The 20214-nt window shown below is 54.8% G+C and overlaps 2 protein-coding genes across 3 annotated transcripts in view; one reads left to right on the plus strand and one right to left on the minus strand.

The window, feature by feature from the left end:
* DELE1 (DAP3 binding cell death enhancer 1) overlaps positions 1 to 6579 on the plus strand; it is a 20632-nt gene extending 14053 nt beyond the window's left edge. Inside the window, exons 10-12 of one of the 2 annotated variants that reach the window (XM_082063733.1) lie at positions 2194 to 2350; positions 2568 to 2826; positions 6440 to 6579. In XM_082063733.1, coding sequence (XP_081919859.1) covers positions 2194 to 2350; positions 2568 to 2818 — 408 coding nt within the window. In that variant the 3' untranslated portion in view covers positions 2819 to 2826; positions 6440 to 6579. Of the gene's footprint in view, positions 1 to 2193; positions 2351 to 2567; positions 2985 to 6439 lie in introns of those variants that run through there. The other variant, XM_082063734.1, reaches the window with a different exon arrangement.
* On the minus strand, positions 4883 to 17625 carry PCDH12 (protocadherin 12). The gene is made up of 4 exons (XM_082063732.1): positions 14559 to 17625; positions 13982 to 14076; positions 11309 to 11460; positions 4883 to 6816 (listed from the first exon to the last, which is right to left on the minus strand). The coding sequence occupies exons 1-4, from the start codon at positions 17445 to 17447 to the stop codon at positions 6452 to 6454; spliced, it is 3501 nt and encodes a 1166-aa protein (XP_081919858.1). The 5' UTR covers positions 17448 to 17625; the 3' UTR covers positions 4883 to 6451.
* Between the last annotated feature and the right edge of the window lie 2589 nt (positions 17626 to 20214).

Consider the following 20214-nt stretch of genomic DNA (forward strand, 5'->3'; position numbering starts at 1 on the left):
CTTAGTCTTGTGAGATCTTCTCTAATGAATTCTTCACAGTAAGTTGGATCACTCCAAATGACGTTACGTCACTTGCAGACTTTGCCTCTCCAGTTTTCACGCACTTCTACAAACGCATCCACTGTCAGGTCACTGGTGGGACTAGACCTGAGGAGCCACAGCAGCTCAGACATCGGGATACAGTATTTTATTCCAAATCTGCTAAGGATCCCTCATAGCATCATTGACTCCTTTCTTCCAGCCTGATGTCAGATGCGTGTGCTGCACAATAGAACAAAGGATTATCTCATTAAATACATGATTGCCATTTGCTGAATGCCTAGTAAGTCCTTAACAACCGAAAACCCCGCAGGTAACTGCAGTTCCCAGGGGTACCGCACAGTAGATCAGTGTTTGGCATGTTTTGATCACAGCCAGGACAGTTCTCAGAACCCAGTTGTCTTGCCCCATTTCTGCTGCCTCGGTGTCAGGCTTGTGTGTCACCTTCCTGGGATGTCACCCCAAGAACGCGGCTGGGAGAAGGGTCCGTGGGTCTGTTCTTTCCCCATTGCCTTGGAGTAAAGTTTATGTTTAGATGGTTAAAAGAATACTGGATGTAGGTGAAGCAAGGATGGCACCATTTAGCTACAACTCCAACAAAAAGGAAACAGGCACAAAAAGTCATGGGTTCGGTGTCCCAGGGCGTCGCTCTGTGCTTGTGCCGAGGAGGGAGCTCTGACAAGTGTTCTTCCAAATACCACACTCGAGAGAACTGCGTTTTACTTTGGTTGCTACTTTTAATCCTCCCTTATTTTCTGTGTGCAACGGTGGAATATAAAAACCATATTAAAGAGTGTTGTTGGAGAACTGGGTCTGACCTTCAGATGTCAAAGCCTGTTGCAGTCACTTATGCCGTGCTAATTTGGGGCTCTCTGCTCCTTGTGGTCTTGTCTCTGAGGTGTTCGTCGTGTAAGGGACGGCTGGTGGAATACTTCATACTTACTTAACCCTGTCTCTTGTCACATCTGAAGTGCCAATCCTTCAACGCGTTTATCTCGTCTCTGAAGAAGTTTATCGCTGTCATAAACTGAGACTTGCAACATTTTGCAAAGCACCCACTCACTGAGTTCCTCACTCTACCAGCTACATCCCAGACAGCAACGCTTGCAATATGTTCTTTTCTCATGGCTTTATTAAAACTTACTTCCTTTTTTTTCTTTTATTTTTCCTCTTTTTTATTTTGCAAAGCCTTGTGTAGATCATGTTTCTGGCAGTCATACTCAAGTTACATTGCTGGCTTTTTTGGGTGGAAGAGGTCTATGCGACCCCTAACCCCTGCTGTCTTTCCATTGTCTTCTGGACCATCACCTTGGTTCCTACTGTCTGTGACCCCCTTTGCCTCCTATTGCATCTCAAAGGTAACACGTAAACATATCACGGGTCCGGATTTGGCTTTACTGCGGCCCTTAGGGACATGGTTTAGTGCTAGATTTAGGTTATGGTTTGACTCAATGATCCTAAGGATCTCTTCCAACCAAAGTGATTCTATGATTCACTAACCCATCTGCAGTGACATCCTCAACTGTCTAGTTCGTTCTCAGCGCTTGGGTTATGTCTGAGGAGTTCAGGTGCTTTTTCTGATGCACCAATTTGCTTGTTGACTTCATTTCCACTGCTTGAGATTTCTTCTGGAATATAATCAGGTGGGGCTGAGCGAGGTAGTACTGTGCTGTTGTGTTGAAGGCCTGATGCTGCCAAGGGGAATCTTCCAGCCCTTGGCAGCAAGTACCTCTGGCGTTTGCTGTTTGGACAAGGTTTCTGTGTGATGGGGCACCCGCAGGGTGTGATCAGGATGTGGGTGCAGTCAGGGCTGCCCAGCTCCTCTTTGCTCTGACCCCTGAGACAATCTGCAGTTCCTTTGTTCCCGTGACGCAGACGGGAAATCAGTGAATTTAATTGGAATGGGGTAGGGAGGAGCAGAGTCAGAGACAGCCAGTGAGAAATTCTGCTTCACTATGTGCTCAGAGCAAGGACTAAATTACTGAAGATACGGCCTGGGGGACTAAAGATAGAGGAGTAAACTTTGAAGAAAGTGACCAAAGATAGAGTGGTTAACTTTATAAAGAAGGTGTTAAAGACTCTGTGTTCTCCTTTCCTGTGCTGTCGTCACTTCTCCATCGCGCGGGGCTGATTGCTGTGCTTTCTCCTGGCTAGGATGCCCAAAGCAGGTACCACGTGGGCGTTTGCTATGAGAAGGGCCTCGGAGTGCAGCAGAACCTGGCAGAAGCGATGAAACACTACCGGCAGTCAGCTGCCGCGGGGAACAGGGACGCCCAGGAGAGGCTGCGGGTCTTGGAAGAGGAGGTGGAAGGTACTGCGGGCCGCGGGGTTGAGGGTTCGTGGGGTTTTGTCATGTTTTGACCCCATAAAAGCGGGGCTGTGGCAAAAAGGAGTCCTCTTTACTGAACAGAAAGGAACACTTTTCAGTGCTTAGCGCTTTTTACCACCTATTTCCAGTCGAGCTGAAGCGGAGAAGCCATTCCCATAGTATGATGTGTCATTAATACCTTGTTTTAATGTACTTTCAGATGCACAAACAAAGCATCAGTTCCCTCCTGGAATAAGAGCGTCTTCTTCCAGCCCCTGTTTCTGGGGTGCTGAGCCTGCAGACCTCCCCAGCAGGCAGCCCGGACAGCCTGCCCTCGCCCTGCCGCACTCCTGGAGCGCAGACGGGCTGCACATGCTGCGGCTCAGCGGCGCGGGATGGAGCGGTGCCCTGGGACACAGGGCGGTGACACTGGAGCTGCAGCGCTCGGAGCTGCACCGCTGCTGCTCTTAGAGCAGTGGGTAAGTGAACAGGCAGGCAGAGGGGACGGCAGTTCTTCTGGGTCTGTGTGGGGCTGGAGAGAGGCTGGCCGTGAGGGGAAAGCGAAAGCTTTCTGTTAATGAGCAGGAGCTGATTTTAAATACCAGGGTTTTGAGAATAAACTTTGTGATATCTCCTATGCCACTGTGTTGTCTGGCCCTCGACTTTCTGATACAAGGATGTTTCTTATCACAGAATAGTTTTGGTTGGAAGGGACCTTCCCAGCTCCCCCAGTGCCCCCCCTGCCATGGCAGGGACATCTTCACCAGCTCAGGGTGCTCAGAGCCCCGTCCAGCCTGGCCTGGGATGTCTCCAGGGATGGTTCATCCACCACCTCTCTGGCCAACCTGGGCCAGGCTCTCACCACCCTCAGGGACAACACTTTCTTCCTTGTGTCTAACCTGAATCTCCCTCCTTTAGTTTAAAACCATCACCCCTTGTCCTATCACAACAGGCCATGCTAAAAAGTCTGTCCCCACCTTTTTTATTGGCCCCTTTTAAGTACAGAAAGGTGCAATGACATCTCCCCAGAGCTTCTCTTCTCCAGCTGAACAGCCCAGCTCTCTCAGCCTGTCCTCCCAGCAGAGCTGTTCCAGCCTCGGATCATTTCTGGGGCTCCTCTTTCCCCTCTCCAGCAGGCCCGTGTCTGTCCTGAGGGCTCCACTGTCTCAGGGGTTGGAGCAAAGAGGACCTGGGCAGCCTTGGCTGCACGCACGTCCTCGTCACACCCTGTGGGTGCCCTGCTGCAGGCCATGCCACTGCATTTCTATATAGAGCTACATATAGACTCCACCATGCCATGGTGATGTGATTTGGGGCTGTAATTCCAGTAGCCCTGCACATTTTGCAGGTGGTCCCCCAGTGAGGTTTACAAGCCACCAACCATATGGTGATGATGGCAGCTAATAGTGATGGGCCTGGCCTGCACTCTCTGAGGCCGTTTGACCTTGCTTCAAGGCTAGCTGTTCCCACTGTGGCTCTGCCACCGGTGCCATCTGGGCTTGTCTCTACATCGCCATGGTGGCACTTTAACCTGCTTTCAAACCTGTGCAAGCGAGAGAGTGAATTCAGGTTTTTGTGGGATATGGCTTATGGATCCACCTGCATCTGGTGAGAGTAAGGGCTGTCCTCAGTTGTCAGTGTCCTACAGTCCCCTGTTATTATTCCTCCAGCTCTGACAGCAAGCTTCTCCCATGGGAGCACCCTTTGAGTCACGATCACCAAGGTTTGCTTCAAAATATATGTTGTGCGTGTTTGCTGAGCACGCCAGCTCATTTTCACTCAAGTGGATAAGGGATGCTCCCAGCGGGCAGACAGCGGCAAGCAGCTGGGATGATAATTTCTTCCACTGGGGCAGCTGAAGCCGGAAAAAGACATTTGTCCACACCAGTTTAAACTGGTTCAAGGGCATCTGTACAAACTGTCGGGCTTCCTGTAGCCATGGTGCTTTGTGTAGATCGGGCTCTGAAAAACAAAGGCAAGGGCCCCATCCTGAGTGCGCCGTGGTCTCCATTCAACAAGGGAGGGGCGCAGCCACAGCTCAGCACCTCTGATATTGTTCTTCTAGTCTGGTCCCTCTTTCTGCTCAGACCAGACTTTCTTAGACCATTTCCTTTATCAAGCAGGATACAATTAGCAGGAAATTCCTCGGGTGGATTTCCTACGCTGTGATAATCCACGGCACGCTTACACATTGGTCAGAACAGGATGGGGGAAAGGGTTGAGGGGGTTGAAAGCAGTTTGCAGAATCAGGAAACTGAACTAAGAGAGGAATTTGTCTCCTTTTTCATCTTATTATAATGTATTTTTGTGTAGAGGTTGTCCTTCGACAGACACATCAAAGCAGGTTTCCAGAGGAAGGTGTGAGGTTGTGTCGCGTGTTTGCCCTCTGTGTGCGTTCCCAAGACGCAGAGGAATCCCTTAGGGCTGCATCTCCTCCCCCATGGTTTGCACAGCTGCGTCGCAGTGAGAATTTGGCTCATTGTCATTGTTTTGGTGCAAGAGCCCGTTTTGTTTGTGAAGCAGAACAGCCAGACATTTCTATTAGCGGTGCAGCAGTGTGAGCAGGCTGGGGCAAACCCATCCATGTCGTTTATTGCCAGTCATGGGGTCACCCGTAAAGCATTTTGAAGACTCCAAATACAACAGTGGATATTTCTGATATTGAAGAGTCTACCTGGGGAAATCTTACTCTGTTGCTTTTGCTGCTTGATACCAAAAGCAGCACAAAGGGATAACTTTCTCAATTTACTCTGTGTTAAATTATCTGTGTGATTATCTGGCACTATGGCTCATGTGTGTACACTGAAAGCAGGGCAGCGTCACCTCTGGGTGCATGGAAAAGAAATGCAGGTCAAATACCCTTGAGATTCTCCAGGATCACAGCTAGTGGGTCCTGCTGCGTGTTCTTTTTCAACCTGGTAGTAAAGATGAAAGGCAGAAGTACTCTCATCTGCACAGCCGCTTTGCCAGCACGCCCCACATTTGTTCAGCTGTTTGTGTCACAGTCGGGAGGCACAAACTAAGGTACAGAAGGGACCCTGTGTGCGCGATCCAGGAGCACTTACCTGCGCCCCTGCACCGCTTTGTGAGCCTCCGAACGCACCCTGGGTGCTTGTGCCGCTGGTTCCTGCCGTTCTCTGTGAGTGCAAATCCCCGTGGTTTACAGCACCCTGTGCTTCTGCATCTCGCTAATATCTGTGTCTTAGTTTTCCTACACGTACTATTATCCTAAAACTGTCTTACAGCTCACGTACATACAGCTCAATGTGAAAACCCACAATATGGTCAAAGCTTGTGAGTGAATATTTCAAAACAGCGTTTTCACGCTTCCCTTTTCCCAGGTTACCTTTGGCAGACTCCAGCCATCTGCTGTCTGCGTTGGGGCAAGGACTGGGCTCCGAAATCCAGTGGCCTCCACAGAGCGCCTGGAGAGGGAAACGTGGGCACCTCATGCAGCCGGAGCAGAGATGCCGGAGCAGAAGTGCTGATTTTAGGGCGTTTTACAAAACGCCAAGTTCATAGCGGTAGAACCACAACAGCTGAAAGGATCGGAGGGAGACAACAGATCTCCTTTTCTGAGCTGCCGCTTTAGGCTTTCTGCAGATACATCGTTACATCACCTACAGTGCACATTTTAGTGTTAGAAAAAAAACAGTTTTATTTAAATAAGAACTGAGATCCTGGAGCCAAACTCTGCAGCATCTTGCAAAGTCCATGACTGCAGTGTTTTATCGTTCGTGTTGCACAGTCTACAATCACGTGGCTGTAGCTGTGCTGTGGTTAATCTAACAACCCCCCCAAGCTGTCCTGCCCTGGGTGGAAAGGATCCTCCTGCTGTTATGTGACATGATGGTGAAGTGAAAGGTGAGGGTGGAAGAGGAGGAAAGCTGGGACAGCAGGACCCGGCAGGGAAAAGGGAGCTAAAAAAGGTGAAATCAGTTGTGGAGAAATTTGATGGGGTGAGGCAAAGGAGGAAATACACCTGTCGCGATCAGTCGAGATGTGGGTGATACAGTGACCGCCGCTAAAGCGCACGTGTGCACCCCGAGCGCTGGAAGACGCTCTGTCTTGACTCTTCTCTCCTTCTCACAGCCGCCAAGCTGCCTACAGAACAGGAGCGCTGTCGTCCAGCCCGAGGCTCTTCCCACGTGCCGACAGCTGCCGCAGGAGCCCCGAGCTCGTTTCGTTGTGGACTTGGACCTTCTGGGACAAAATCATTTCAAAGAGGGTGCTCATTTCTGAAAGGAAGGTGCTGGCCAACCTCGTCCCGGCGGCGTTCGAGTCGGCCCCGGCGCCTTTGCCGAAGGTCTCGAAGGTGTGCGGTTTCTCCTCCCTCGCGGCGTCCTCGTCCTGTGGCGAGCGCGGCGAGTCGGGGCAGAAGACGTTGTCCTTGTAGCTGCCGGCGAGCGGCAGGGAGAGCCGAGCCACCCAGGCCGGGTCCGCGGCCGTCAGCCTCTTGAGGGCCAGCTCTGGAGAGAAAAAACAGCTGGTGAGGCACGGAGCAGAGGAGAGCACGGGAAAGAAGGGAAAAACGAATGTTAAAGGGGGAAAAAACACGAGGAGACTTCCTGAAATCAGCCGTGAGAGGGCTAATTGTTAGCAGGTCTAGGGATAAGCCACCAGCAGCTTAAAAACCAAAGTAGAACTGGTTCAAAACCCCTGTGTTTTTTGTTTTATTTTGGAGTTTCTTTGTTGCTTTGTTTTGCTTTGTTTTTAATATAATAACCATTAGGATCACTTTGCTGTTTCATTTCTCGCAGCCTCAAGTGGCACTTCACTAAAGTGTTAGCAAAGCCAGAGAAAGTGAGGGTTTGGGACTGGCCGAAGCGGGGAGGACAATGGAAAGCGTGCGGGGGGAAGTGTCAGAGGGAAAAAAGGTCACTAGTGAACTTCCCTTCAGGGTCACTCTGGGGTGGGAATTTGCTGCTAAGCAGGAATATTGAGACCAAAAAATAATGGGTTATTGTGAAAACAGTAACAACAGCAGTAGAATGAAATTCTGCATTATAAAATGCACAGCTGGATGGTTGAAGTCTAGTAACGAAAAATGGAGCTATAAAGTAGTTGTTCGTCAATTGGGAGCAGCTGAGGAGCAGCGGGAGCCTGGTGTGGGTGTTGGCTGCCGGCTCGTTAATGTACCAATAATGTGATTCTGCCCCAAAATGAGCAAATGAAATCACACAATGTGTTGGTCAAGGTATTCCCTGGTGGCGTGAAGACATATCCGCGGTATTGTTACTAGGTCTGGCGAGACCTGATTAGGAGTGTTACATCCAAATCTGATTATCCACCCGTAGGAAAGAGGATCTGTAATGACAGAATTGCAGAGAAACATGTTGAGATGAAAACAGGGGTGAGTCCAGGCTTATGTGCTGGAGACCCCAAGAGGCAAGGCTTGCTTAGCCTAAGGAAGCCAGTCCTAACTGGGGATCTGACTGCAACCTGTCGTTATTTTGATGAGATAAGCACCGACAAAGGAAATATTCATGCTTAAAATAGTGCTGGCAAAAGAAGAAGTGATTAAAACTGTGAATAAACATGCTGGAAATGAAAGGAAGGACCCCATAGCAGGGTGAGCCTGGAATAGCAGCAGGGAAGGAAACGGGGGTGCTTGTTTTTAAGGTAGAGCTCTGCCATTGGTAAACAAGCCTCCGTGATGTGTCGCACGGGTGCTGCTGTGTCATTGTCACAGCGGAACCAAGACCCACGGGAAGGCTGGGGGCCACCACTGGCTTTGGGAAACACCTTGAGCCAGAGAGCGACAAACAAATAACTGGTGTCTGGATGTGAAACGCCAAATATTGCAGCAGTCCCAAGCAGACGGCAAGAGCTGGGGTCGTTATTATGTGGCTCTTACTTATAAAGTGACCTCCGAAAGGAGGGTCCCCACACTTGTGCTGCATCCAGACTATAATCATACAATCCTTTTGGTTGGAAAAGACCCTTAAGATCGAGTCCAACCATAACCTAAATCTAGCGCTAACCCATGTCCCTAAGAACCTTGTCTAAATGCCTTTTAAACCCCTCCAGGGATGGGATAGTCAGTGCCCTGCCACAGCCTGGGACAGGGGATCCTCGGTCAGTGGCTGCTCAATCACCGAGACAGGTCTCCTTCCTCACCCAACTAAGAATTTAGTCCTTTTTCTCTGAAAACCAACCCTGTCCTGGAGTGGGTATGGTGAGAGTGAGGGCTGGGATTCAAAACCTGGTCAGGAGAGAAAGGCAGATGGAGCAGTTTGATTTCGTTTTGGCTGAAGACCCAAAGTTGCTTGTGTTGCTTGACTCTCAGAATTTCTTTCCACAATCTCAGGATTTTCTTTCAGTCGCAGTGACTGTTCCTTACGAGGTCTCCCAAGCCTGCCGAAATCCCACATTTCTGCCCTAAAACATCCACAGTTCTCTCTTTGTCAGTCTGCAAGAAGCTGCTGCCCCGCTGCCTTCCGCGAGTATCTGATACTGCAGCTCTGGAGCAGCGCACAGCAGTCTAAGCCGAGACTGTAGGCTGCTGGTCCTGTGACCATCAAACCTTGTAATTAGCTATGTTTAATTTGACCAATAACTCTTTACTGCCTTACTTTAATGGCATTTGGGGCCTTTTTCGTTTTTATAATGAATAAAGTTCTATCTCTCCACTGCTGCTGCGTGTTGCTGGTGGGGTACAGGTGTTAATGGACACTGAGCGCTGGGAGTTCGGCCCGCGCTCGACGCTCCGCGCAAACACCCGAGAGCTGCCTGGGACGCATCAATCGCGCCGTTTCCCCCGCTGCGAATAGCACAAAGACCCAGCCAGCTGTTGTGATGCTCCTCGGCACAAGCGGCGCTTCCTTCCTCCCCCTCGCAGGATGCAAGTCCACAGCTCTGTTTGTGTTTGGAGAGGAGGAAGGAGCCCGGCAGCTCCGGCGTCTGCGCTCCGTCGCCTTTTGGGGAAGGTCTGGCCTCATGGTTAAGATTGTTTTTCACCGCAGGGCAGCCTCTTTTGTCATGTCCAGCGCTACCGCACGGGCAGAGAGCCACACCAGCATCGCCACTGGACAAAAGGGTTGGTTGGTTTGTTGGTTGGTTGGTTTTTCCTCTCAAATCCAAGCAGTGCTGGAGATGGCACTTCATGGCTATACCTGGCCATAACACAGGTTTTCTAGGGTGCTCCCTGGATCTAAGACAGATCTGAGCAAGTCCACCAGCCCCTTTACCGGGACCAGTGCACCCATGGGATGGAGCTGGGCACCTCACCATGCCCTGCTTGTGGCTGCAGGGCTTTAAATCCGCGGGAGCTTGCGGCTCTCCTTTCACCCAGCCTTCCCGCCATTTGCTGGAATAATAGGGCAGGGAGGCAAACGGAGAGAAGCAGTGTGGTTCTCTAAGAGCCAGCACAGAAAACGCCCGATCCTGGAATTAAAACGACCAACAGCAGCAAACCTCAATGAGCTCCTCTCGCCGTGGAGGAGCGCAGAGGCTCCACAATGAAATTTCTGCTACAGGACATGAGTCAGCCCAACTCTTTCAAATTGAAATGCCAGTAGAGGAGATTATTTAGAACGAATCAATAAAAGGAACATGTAGAAAATGTCAGGCCCAGATGGTATTCACCCCAGAGTGCTAGAGGAACTCAGATATGAAATTGCTTGGTTTATTAACTGCTGTTCGTTAACTACTGCTTCAAATGGATGTGGTGTCAGAGGAAGGGAAGGTAGAAAGTGTGACATGAGTTTTTAAGTGTGTGAAGGTGAATCCAGTGCAGACCCATAGAAATCATTACATGCAGATCGCCGAGTCCCTGCTATTTGAACATGAACTGATGTGACACTTGCAAGGTGAGGAACTGAGTTGTGCAAATTTGTTGGTGTCTTTGGAAGAGGAAGGCGGAGGGTCCTGGTTGACAGGGGACATCTGAGCTTGCAGAAGAGCCCCAGCCAGGCACACAGGGGACCTGAGTTGTCCCCCAAATTAACAGCCAGGCTCTATCAGGGACCAATATGTGTTAAAAGCTGGGAAGCAAGGGTAGGAATAAATAATCTTCCCTGCAAAGGGAGGTCATTAGTGGAGTCCCAGAGCATCCGTTCAACACAGTGATAAATGATGTGGAGAAATGGCTGCGGTTGGTGTTGACTCCACTAAAACACACAACATAAAAGCAGAAGGTTGCTGAAGGACCTGATAATACTGAGGGGCATGAGCGAAATGTAGCCATGGGTTTCTGTGTCACCAACTGTTGGATAATTGTCATGGGGAAGGACATGTCACATATTGATGACCTTCCCACCATGCAGAGGAGGGATTTGGGAGTCACCATGAACAGTTTGGTAACATGGAGCTTGGACAGGACAGGAATGAAGAACAAACCAAAGACCTCCTTATACCACCAGTGCCTTGTATCCCAAACACCATGCACTGTTCTGGTCAGCACATCTCAATAAAGATAAAATCAGTAACAGGGTGGTCAGAGATGAGGCTGAATCAGCCTGGTAGGAAGTAGAATGGGGCTCAAAGTGTGTGTAACATCTTCAGAGACTCAACAGGGTCAATCTTCACCTTTCTCACTCTGCATGGACCAGGACACCATGAAACAAAGGGGCTGGGGTCAGCCTGGGAAGCAGTTCACATGGTGCACAGTTAAACTGGACCTCACCTCTACACGACAGCACAGGTCAACCTCACAAATCAGCTCAACAGCAGCAGGTATACCCATGGGAAAGATCTACCAAGAGTGATTAAACACATTAAACCAATCCAACGTCAAGCTCAGCAAGTCCCTTTGCTGTAAACTGCCTGGTTCCAAAAGCACAAGAAGGTCTGCCCATGCTGCCCCAAGCATCTGCCACTCTCAGAGCCACCCTAGGACATGAGAAGTCCCCTGGCTTGCCACAGGCCAGCCAGTTTTATCTTCTGAAAATGGGATTAGTGTGTTATCTGAGGAGATCCCGCTGCTGGAACCTCCCACCAGCCCCAGCGAGGCCACCTCACCTGCCTGCGGCTCCAGGAGGGTCTCCAGCTCCTCTCCCACCAGCTGCTGCACGGACAGCTCGAACGCGCTCTCCGAGTCGCGGTCCTCCGCCTCGCTCTCGCCGTGCCCGCTGTCCTTCGTGCTCAGGCAGTCGGCGTCCAGCCCCGCGGCCCTGCCGGGGCCAGAGCGCCCGCGTCACACGTCAGCCCTCAGCACCCTGCCCCGGCCGTTCCTGTGAACGTGGTTGTCTTCATCCCCCAAAAAATGACCCGGAGATGGGATCTGAGCTTCCTCCCAGCACCAAAGGCATAATTATTTTAGTCCTCACCAATTAATGAGTTTATGGGGTTTTTAAAAAATGCAAGAACAAAAGGGCTGCGATCAGGAGTGCCATGGACCCTCTGAGGACTGGGCCCTCCTGGGTGCTGGGCTGCACATGGGGCTGCTCCACATTTCTTGCCCTAGAGGGTTTTTATCCTTCTGCAGGGAGTTCCTGAGCAAACAGGGAGCTGTGGCTCTTCTTTGTGAACTCTGAGGAGCTGCCTGTGTGCAGGACCAGGCCAGAAGCATCACAACCCAGAACGGCTCTCCCTCCCTCTCCATCCTCTGCAGATGGAGATGATGATGAGGAAGGTGAAGAAAGGTGTGTCTGCCCATGGGCTGGGTAGCTGGGAACCTGGGGGGACCATGGTGAGGTGGTGATTAAGCCCAGGCATCCTCAGGAGCGTTCACCCAGAGATGTCAACAGCATAATGTAGTGGGAACACCATAAAGTTTGTGGGAACATCATCAGCACGCAGCTGGGATATGTCAGTCCTTCACAGAATCACAGAATCACAGAATGTCAAGGGTTGAAGGGCCCTGGAAAGCTCATCCAGGTCAATCCCCCCATGGAGCAGGAACACCCAGATGAGGTTACACAGGAAGGTGTCCAGGCGGGTTGGAATGTCTGCACAGAAGGAGACTCCACAACCCCCCTGGGCAGCCTGGGCCAGGCTCTGCCACCCTCACCCCAAACAAGTTTCTCCTCATATTCAAGTGGAACCTTTTGTGTTCCAGTTTGCACCCATTGCCCCTTGTCCTGTCACTGGTTGTCACCCAGAAGAGCCTGGCTCCATCCTCCTGACACTCCCCCTTTCCATACTGATCCCCATGAATGGGTCCCCGCTCAGTGTCCTCTTGTCCAGCTCCAGAGCCCCAGCTCCCTCAGCCTTTCCTCACACGGGAGATGCTCCACTCCCTGCAGCATCTTGGTGGCTGCGCTGGACTCTCTCCAGCAGTTCCCTGTCCTGCTGGAACTGAGGGGCCACAACTGGACACAAGATTCCAGGTGTGGTCTCCCCAGGGCAGAGCAGAGGGGCAGGAGAACCTCTCTGACCTACTGACCACCCCCTTCTAACCCACCCCAGGTACCATTGGCTTCCTGGCCACAAGGGCCCAGTGCTGGCTCATGGTCACCCTGCTGTCCCCAGGACCCCCAGGTCCCTTTCCCCTACGCTGCTCTCTAATAGGTCATTCCCCAACTTACCCTGGAACCTGGGGCTGTTCCTGCCCAGATTCAAGACTCTACACTTGCCCTTGTTATATTTCATTACATTTTTCCCGCCCAGCTCTCCAGCCTGTCCAGGTCTCTGATGGCAGCACAGCTTCCAGTGTCACCACTCCTCCCAGCTTGGTGTCATCAGCAAACCTGCTGACAGTCACTCTATTCCCTCATCCAAGTCATTGATGAATATATTGAATAATACCGGCCCCAGCACTGCCCCCTGAGGCGCTGCACTGGATACAGGATCAACTGGACTCTGCCCATTGACCACGACTCTCTGGCTTCTTCCCTTCAGCCAGTTCACAGTCACCTCACTGCCCGCTCATCCAGCCCGCACTCCCTCAGTTCAGCTGTGAGGATGCTGTGGAGACTGTGTCAAATGTTTTACTGAAGTCAAGGTAGGCTACATCCCTGCTAGCGCCTCCCTCACAAAGCCCATGGACAGATGACCTGAACTCATGTCAACAGGCAACAGCATCTCTAAGAAAGCACCCGGAGCCACGAGAAAATGCTTTTTTGCGCTGCTGCCTCCAAAGCTGGAACCCTCTGTGCTCATGAGTGCACATTTCCATCGCACATTGGTGTTCCCCAGCAAGGCTGGCCAGACAGTTCCTGGCTGCAGGGGAGCTCAGGTGGGTATGGAAGGAGCTACCAAAGGAAGGAGGCAAAGAGCAGCGCTGGATACCAATGGGGAGGCAGGACTAGAGGAGCCCAGCCATCCCCTGAAGGGAGGACCCGCCTCCCCAAACTCCAGTCAGCAATACCAGGGATGAGGTTTTGCCTTGTGCATCTTCTGCTCTTGTGTCTCCTGCCCTTGGAGGCTCTTGGGGCCAGCAGGGCTGGAGCAGAGGGGCAACGGGCACAGACTGAAACACAGGAGGGTCCATCTGAACATGAGCAGAAACTTGTTTGCTGGGAGGTGCCAGAGCCTGGCCCAGGCTGCCCAGAGCGGGTGTGGAGTCTCCTTCTGTGAGACATTCAGACCCCCTGGACCCACCTGTGTGATCTGCTCTGTGACCCTGCGTGAGCAGGTGGGGCTGGGGATCTGCAGAGGTCCTGCAACCCAGCCAGGCTGGGATTCTATGAGAGGCAGCAGAGCCGTGGGGAACCAGGCTCAGGGAAGGGAAGGGCTGAGTCCCAGCCTTACCTGCTGCCGTTCTTGGCCGTGTACTTGTTTCCCCGGTGGTTGGTTTTGGGCTGGAACTGGCCCTGGTGCAGCAGGGAGAGCAGCTGGGAGATTTGCTGTAAGGCAGGAAAAGCCTGTTGAGCCCCGGCGAGCGCCGCTCAAGCTGCTTCCTGCCAGGACGTCCCCTCCGAACCCCCCCGGCCTTTTTATAGTGTTTCCTCCTCCTGCAGATGGTTCAGCATCCCCATGTGGGGGGAAAAACAATGGCCGGGCAGCCCACCTGGCCCTGGCACCGGCTCTGCCTGTCGTTCCTTGCCCACATGCTCTCCCGGGGAAGTGCCCATAGGGTTGTCCCCTTCTCTGTGTGACAGCCATCCCCACCCCATCCTGGTGGGCACGTGGGGACCCTGCCCATGGTGGGGTGGCTGTTCATCCCATCCAGCTCCCACTCCTGAGGCAGCTCTGCCCAGGGCTGGGAGAAGAAACCAACCAAGGACCATCAGGTCACACGTTCCCACCACCCCAGGGTGCGCAAGACCAGGGTGAACAAGGATTTTTGGGGGTCCACATCTTCGGCAACACGTGGGGCAGCTCCTACCTGCACCGGGGGCGACTCCATGGCGAACTCCCCGGTGGGGCTCTGCTCCGCCAGTGCCACCAGCGACAGCCGGACCAGGCTCCTGAGGATGTGCTGGTGGGGCTGGGACTGCTCAGGTCCCCCCGTGCCCCCGGGCGGGCTGGGTGGCAGCGGGGACTGTCCCACAGGCCCCTGCGGTGGCTTCACCAAGCTCCTGCAGTGCGGAGGCGCGTCCAGGGGGCTTGCAGCCTCTTTCCCCAGATTTTTGGGTCTGTGGGGCTGGCAGGGCCTGCGCTGCGGGATGGGCAGGCTGAAGGTCCCCTGGGGCTCATCTGAGTCTTTCTGGGTCCTCTGGTTTCTCAGGGTCCTGTAGAGAGTGGGGGTGAGGTGGAGGGGAGCCTGCGGGGAGCCCCCCGGCGCGGGGGCGGCTGTGCCGGGCAGATCGCCCTGGCAGGGCCGGGGGGGCTCAGCCTCCCGGGGGCGGCCCCGCAGCAGCGGGACCAGGTGGATGTCGGCCTTCTGGATCTGCCTGTGCGGCTTCTTGAGCTGCGGCTGCCTGCGCGCGTCCTCGGCCTCCCGGCAGTTGTAGGCCATGCCGTCCTTCTTCTCCTTCTTGCGCAAGGACAGGGTCAAAGCCGCCAGGAGGAGGCAGCCCCCCAGGACAGCGGCCAGGCAGATCACGGCCACCACCGAGGGGCTCGGCCACGCTGGTCCCCAGGCTGAGATTTTGGAGAACGCCCCGTGGTGCCGGAAAACCAAGCGGACCTGGGCCAGGGCGTGCAGGGGGACGTCCCCGCCGTCGCTCACCCGGACCACCAGCTCCCGCTCGCTGCCGGCGAGGCTGCTGGCGTTGCTGGCGTTGAGGAAGAGCTGCCCCAAAAGAGGGTCCAGGATGAAGAGCCCAGCGTCATCCCCACCCACCAGATCGTACCGGAGAGCCCCGTTGATGCCAGAGTCCACGTCCCTGGCTGTGATGGTGAAGAGGAGCGGGGCTCCGGTGCACGATGACAGTGTTGCATTGGTCACCGCTGCAGTCCCTTGAGCGCTCCTGTTTCTGGGAGCCACCCAGAAGCACCCCGTCTCCGCATTGACCAGGACAGAGAGCGTGGCCGCACCTCCCACAAGCGCCGGCGCGGTGATGATGGGCGCATTATCGTTCCGGTCAAGCACATCCAGCCTGATGGAGACATTGGACGCCAGCTTGGGGTGACCACCATCCTCCGCAGTCACCAGGAACTCCAGGCTCCTCACCTGCTCGTAATCAAAAGCTTGGAGAGCAAAAACATCCCCCGTGGTGGGGTCGATAGAGACCAGACCCGAAGTGGAGGAATCCAGGATGCTGTAGGTGATTTTTCCATTGAAACCCAGGTCAGGGTCAGTGGCATGGACAGTGAGCAAGAAGGCAGGTGCTTTGCTGTTCTCAGCAACGGCGGCCTCGTAGGTGGCCTTCTCGAAGGAGGGAGCGTTGTCATTGACGTCGCTGATGCAGATGGTGAGGTGCTTCAGCACGGCCAAGGAGAGGTCCCCGTGGTCCCGCGCCTCCAGCGTCAGGTTGTACTCGGCGCGCAGCTCCCTGTCCAGCACATCGTTGGTCATCAGCACGTAGCTGTGGCTGTTGGTCCTCTTCAGCCTGAAGTGCTCGTACCCCTGACTGAGGGAGCAATGCACTTGCCCGTTGCTTCCCGAGTCAGGGTCGCTGGCCGTCACCAGAGCCACAAAGCTGTCTTTGGGGAGCGCTTCGGAGAGCACGGGCGCCCGCGCGGCCCAGGTGACGTGGACATCGGGAGCATTGTCATTGACGTCCAGGACTTTGACCAGGATCTTGCAGTGCGCTGGGATGGGGTTGGCACCCAGGTCCCGGGCTTGCACATCCAGCTCGTAGGCGTGGGTCTCCTCATAGTCCAGCGGGTGCTTCAGGATGACGCTGCCTGTGCGGGCATTGATGTCAAAAGCGCTCAGCACCTCCGGAGGTGCGTGTCTGCTCAGGCTGTACTCAATCTCCCCATTGGGGCCCTGGTCGGGGTCGGTGGCTGTGACCGTCACGAGGAGGGTCCCGGGCAGAGCATCCTCCGGAACCTCTACTGTCAAAGAGCTCTCTGCAAAGACGGGGCTGTTATCATTGGAGTCAAGGACAATGACTTTAATTAAAGCGGTACCTGATTTTGGCGGCTCCCCATGATCAGTGGCCGTCAGCACAAGGTCGAAGGAGGAGTGCAGCTCCCGGTCCACTTCTTTAACCACGACGAGCTCCGCGTGCCTCGTGCCATCGGAGCTGGAGACGACATCCAGAGCAAAGTGCTCGCTGCGGGACAGGGCGTAGGAGCAGCGCGCGTTGGGGCCGGCGTCGGCGTCCAGGGCTCGGTCCAGCGGGATCCGCGTCCGCAGGGACGCGCTTTCCGACATCTCCAGCTCCAGCTCGGGTGTGGGGAACCGCGGTGCGTTGTCATTGACGTCCAGCACTTGAACCTCCACGTGGATGAGCGCCAGGTTTCGGGCGGCCAGCACGTCGAACGAGACCCAGCAGGGATCGCTGTGCCGGCACAGCCGCTCCCTGTCCACCCGCCCGGCCGTGCTGAGCACCCCATCCCCGCTCCCCACATGCAGCGGGAACCTCCTGGGGGTCTCCATCAGCTGGAAGGTGTCCGCTGCCTCGCCGCTCTCTCCCCCCTCGAAATGCTCGGTCAGTGTCCCGATCACGGTTCCCAGCGGCACCTCCTCGAACACCCGGTACCGCACTGTGACCGTGGCCACCTCCTGGGCATCAGTGCAGAGGAACAGGCACCAGCACAGGGCTGGGAGGTGCAGCGCAGAGCGGCTCAGCAGCAGCATGCTGCCCGTGACTCCCACCACCCCGGCGTGCTGCCGATGGCTGCCCAAATCGTCCTTATGGCGACTGTGACGCCTCAGCATCCTCTGCCACCTCCAAGTCCCAGAAGCACCAGCCACCGCTTGGAAAGGAGGAGAAACGGTGAGCGAGTCCGGTGGTTGTCCCTCGCCGCGCCATGGCCAGGAGCAGCTGTGCCCGGGCTGGAACGCTCAGCCCGGAGCAGAGGGGACGGCCACCGCCGCAGCTTCGGCCGGGGAACAGCATCCGTCCGTCCGTCCGTCTGTCCGGGAGGTGGACCAGCCGTGTTTCCTATGGAAACCCCACCTACAGGAAAAGGGAGGAGCGGGCTGGGGTGGGGGCTGGTGGGGCAGCTCCCTCCCCAGCTGGGAGAGGTGTGGAAGTGCCCTTGGGTTCCAGCCTGCAGGGACCATCACTGCTGCCCGCTGCCACCTGCACAATGCATTTTACAGAAGATGCGATTCCTGCAGACAGTCCCTGACCCACCCGCAGGGCCCAGGGAGATGTCTGCAGGGACCAGCAATGACCATGGACTTCTGCTCCTGCCTTATCCCACAGGCTTGTTCCCCACACTGTTCAATTTCTGATGTACTCTGATTTATTTTCATTTCGTCTAAATCCAGCATGTAATCCCCAGTCCTTGCTCTGCCTTTTGCTGTCTGTTTGGAGGGCAACGCGCCCACGTCACCTTTTCCAGCGCATGGCTTTTGATTATGTCACTGCTTCGTTTTCATCTGGACACATCAAAACGAGTTAATGAGTCACTGGGAGAGTTGCCACATCAAACACAGGCAGATGGGCACAAGGGAAGAAAGGTGGTTCTGACAAATGCAAGCGGTGTCCTGTCAGACCCCTCCCCATCCTCTGTGTCCGTCTGTCCTGGCCAGCTCCCCCATCTTGGCACACGCTCTGTCCCTGACTCAGCTGTGCTTTGGTTTCCCCAGCATCACTCCTCACCCAGGGCTGATTCGGCACCACCACGTCCCTGCTGTGGCTCATCTGATCCTGTCCCAGGTTGGCCAGAGAGGTGGTGGATGAACCATCCCTGGAGACATCCCAGGCCAGGCTGGACGGGGCTCCGAGCAACCTGAGCTGGTGAAGATGTCCCTGCTCATGGCAGGGGGGGCACTGGGGGAGCTTTGGAGGTTCCTTTTGTGATTCTACCCCAAGCCCCCACCTTCAAGCAGCCCCCGTGATGCTGCACGTGTGTGCACACACAGGTAGCACAGCCTGATGTTGTTGCACATGTCCCTCCCGAGCAGGCAGAGGAGCAGGCAGAGGAGCAGGCAGCGGAGCAGGCAGAGGAGCAGGCAGCGGAGCAGGCAGCGGAGCAGGCAGAGGAGCAGGCAGCTGCCTGCAGAGCCCAGCTACCCCAAGCTGGGCTGTACTTTGGGTCTCAAGGTGCCTGAAGGCATTTGGGACAGGGAAGGTCACTGCAGATGTTTCATTGGCTGTTACAAAAAGCAGATTATCCTTGTGGTGTGGTTTGAGTCCCACCAGCCACATCAGCTTCATCTTGGTCCCCACATCTACCAGGCAGCCTCCAGCACTCCTTGGTGTCCCATGCCCATCTTGCCCCTCTCCTCCCACCTTTCCAGCCTTGCTGGGCACCCCCATAGAACCATAGAATCGTTTTGGCTGGAAAAGCCCCTCAAGATAATGGAGTCCAACTATAACCCACCCCCCAGCACTGCCCCATGTCCTGAGAACCTCATGTCTGTCTGTCCAACCCTCCAGGGATGGTGACTCCAGCACTGCCCTGGGCAGCCTGTTCCAATGCCCCACAGCCCTTTGGGGAAGAAATTGTTCCCAGATCCAACCTCAACCTCCCCTGGTGCAACTTGAGGCCATTTCCTCTTATCATCTTACCTGGGCAAAGGCACCATACCTCCATCCCAGCCCCATCCCTCCCCTCACAGCTGATTTCTCCAGTTGAGGCTCTCCATCCCCCGCCTCCCCTCATAGTTCCTAGCTCTCATCACTTCTATTATATTAAATTTTATTGCCACAGTGAACAGCAAAAGCCAAACCACTCCAGTGCCGAGCGGCCGATTGTCCCCGGGGCGGTCGGTGCCACTGCTCATCGCTGCAGGAGGAAGGGCCGGGGCAGCCCGGCCGTGGCGGGGGGTGGCAGGAGACCCGGTGCTGCTCCCGGGCTCGGCCCCAGCTCCAGGTGACCTTTGCCAAGTCATTTCCCTGCTTTGTGTTCTCACTTCCTCCTCAGCTGAGCGAAGCCGGCCCGCGGGCTCTCCCCGAGGGATGCTCGGCCGCTCACCACTGCCCGCGGCGCTGCGGGCGGACAAGCGGACAGAGAAACAGACACAGAAGCGGATGGAGAAGCGGATGTCTCCCAGCCCGTGCCCTGCTGTTGGGTGGGAGTCTCATCCTTCCACCTCCCCTCTTTTACGCCTTCCCTTCTCAGGGATGGAGAGGAACAGGAGAACTGCACCAAAATATCGCCAAGGAAAGGAAATAAGTATTCCGCCCAAGCACCGCAGGGGTTCCTCAAAAGCCCTGCAAGACGTATCCTTCTTCCCACCACCTCCCAAGCACAAGCCAACCTCACCTTGTTTAACCCACCACTGATGTGCCGGGAGGAATATTCCCCAACACCAGCACCCCGATGTGCCAGAGCCCGCTCGGTGCAGCGCTCACCCCCAGCCAGAGGGAGGATGCCCATTCAGGCTGCTGCAGCCCCAAACCACCCCTTTCTCTCCCCAAAGGGATTTTAAGCAGCAGCTTGCCCAGCCACCAGAGATAAAGGTTGATGTGACAATCCCAGTGCTTGGAGAAGTCACAGTCACCAAGACAAGCATTGTCCCCCCGCTCCAG

This window comes from Streptopelia decaocto, assembly GCF_964273445.1.
Source record: "Streptopelia decaocto genome assembly, chromosome: 12".
Taxonomy (NCBI): Eukaryota; Metazoa; Chordata; class Aves; order Columbiformes; family Columbidae; genus Streptopelia; species Streptopelia decaocto.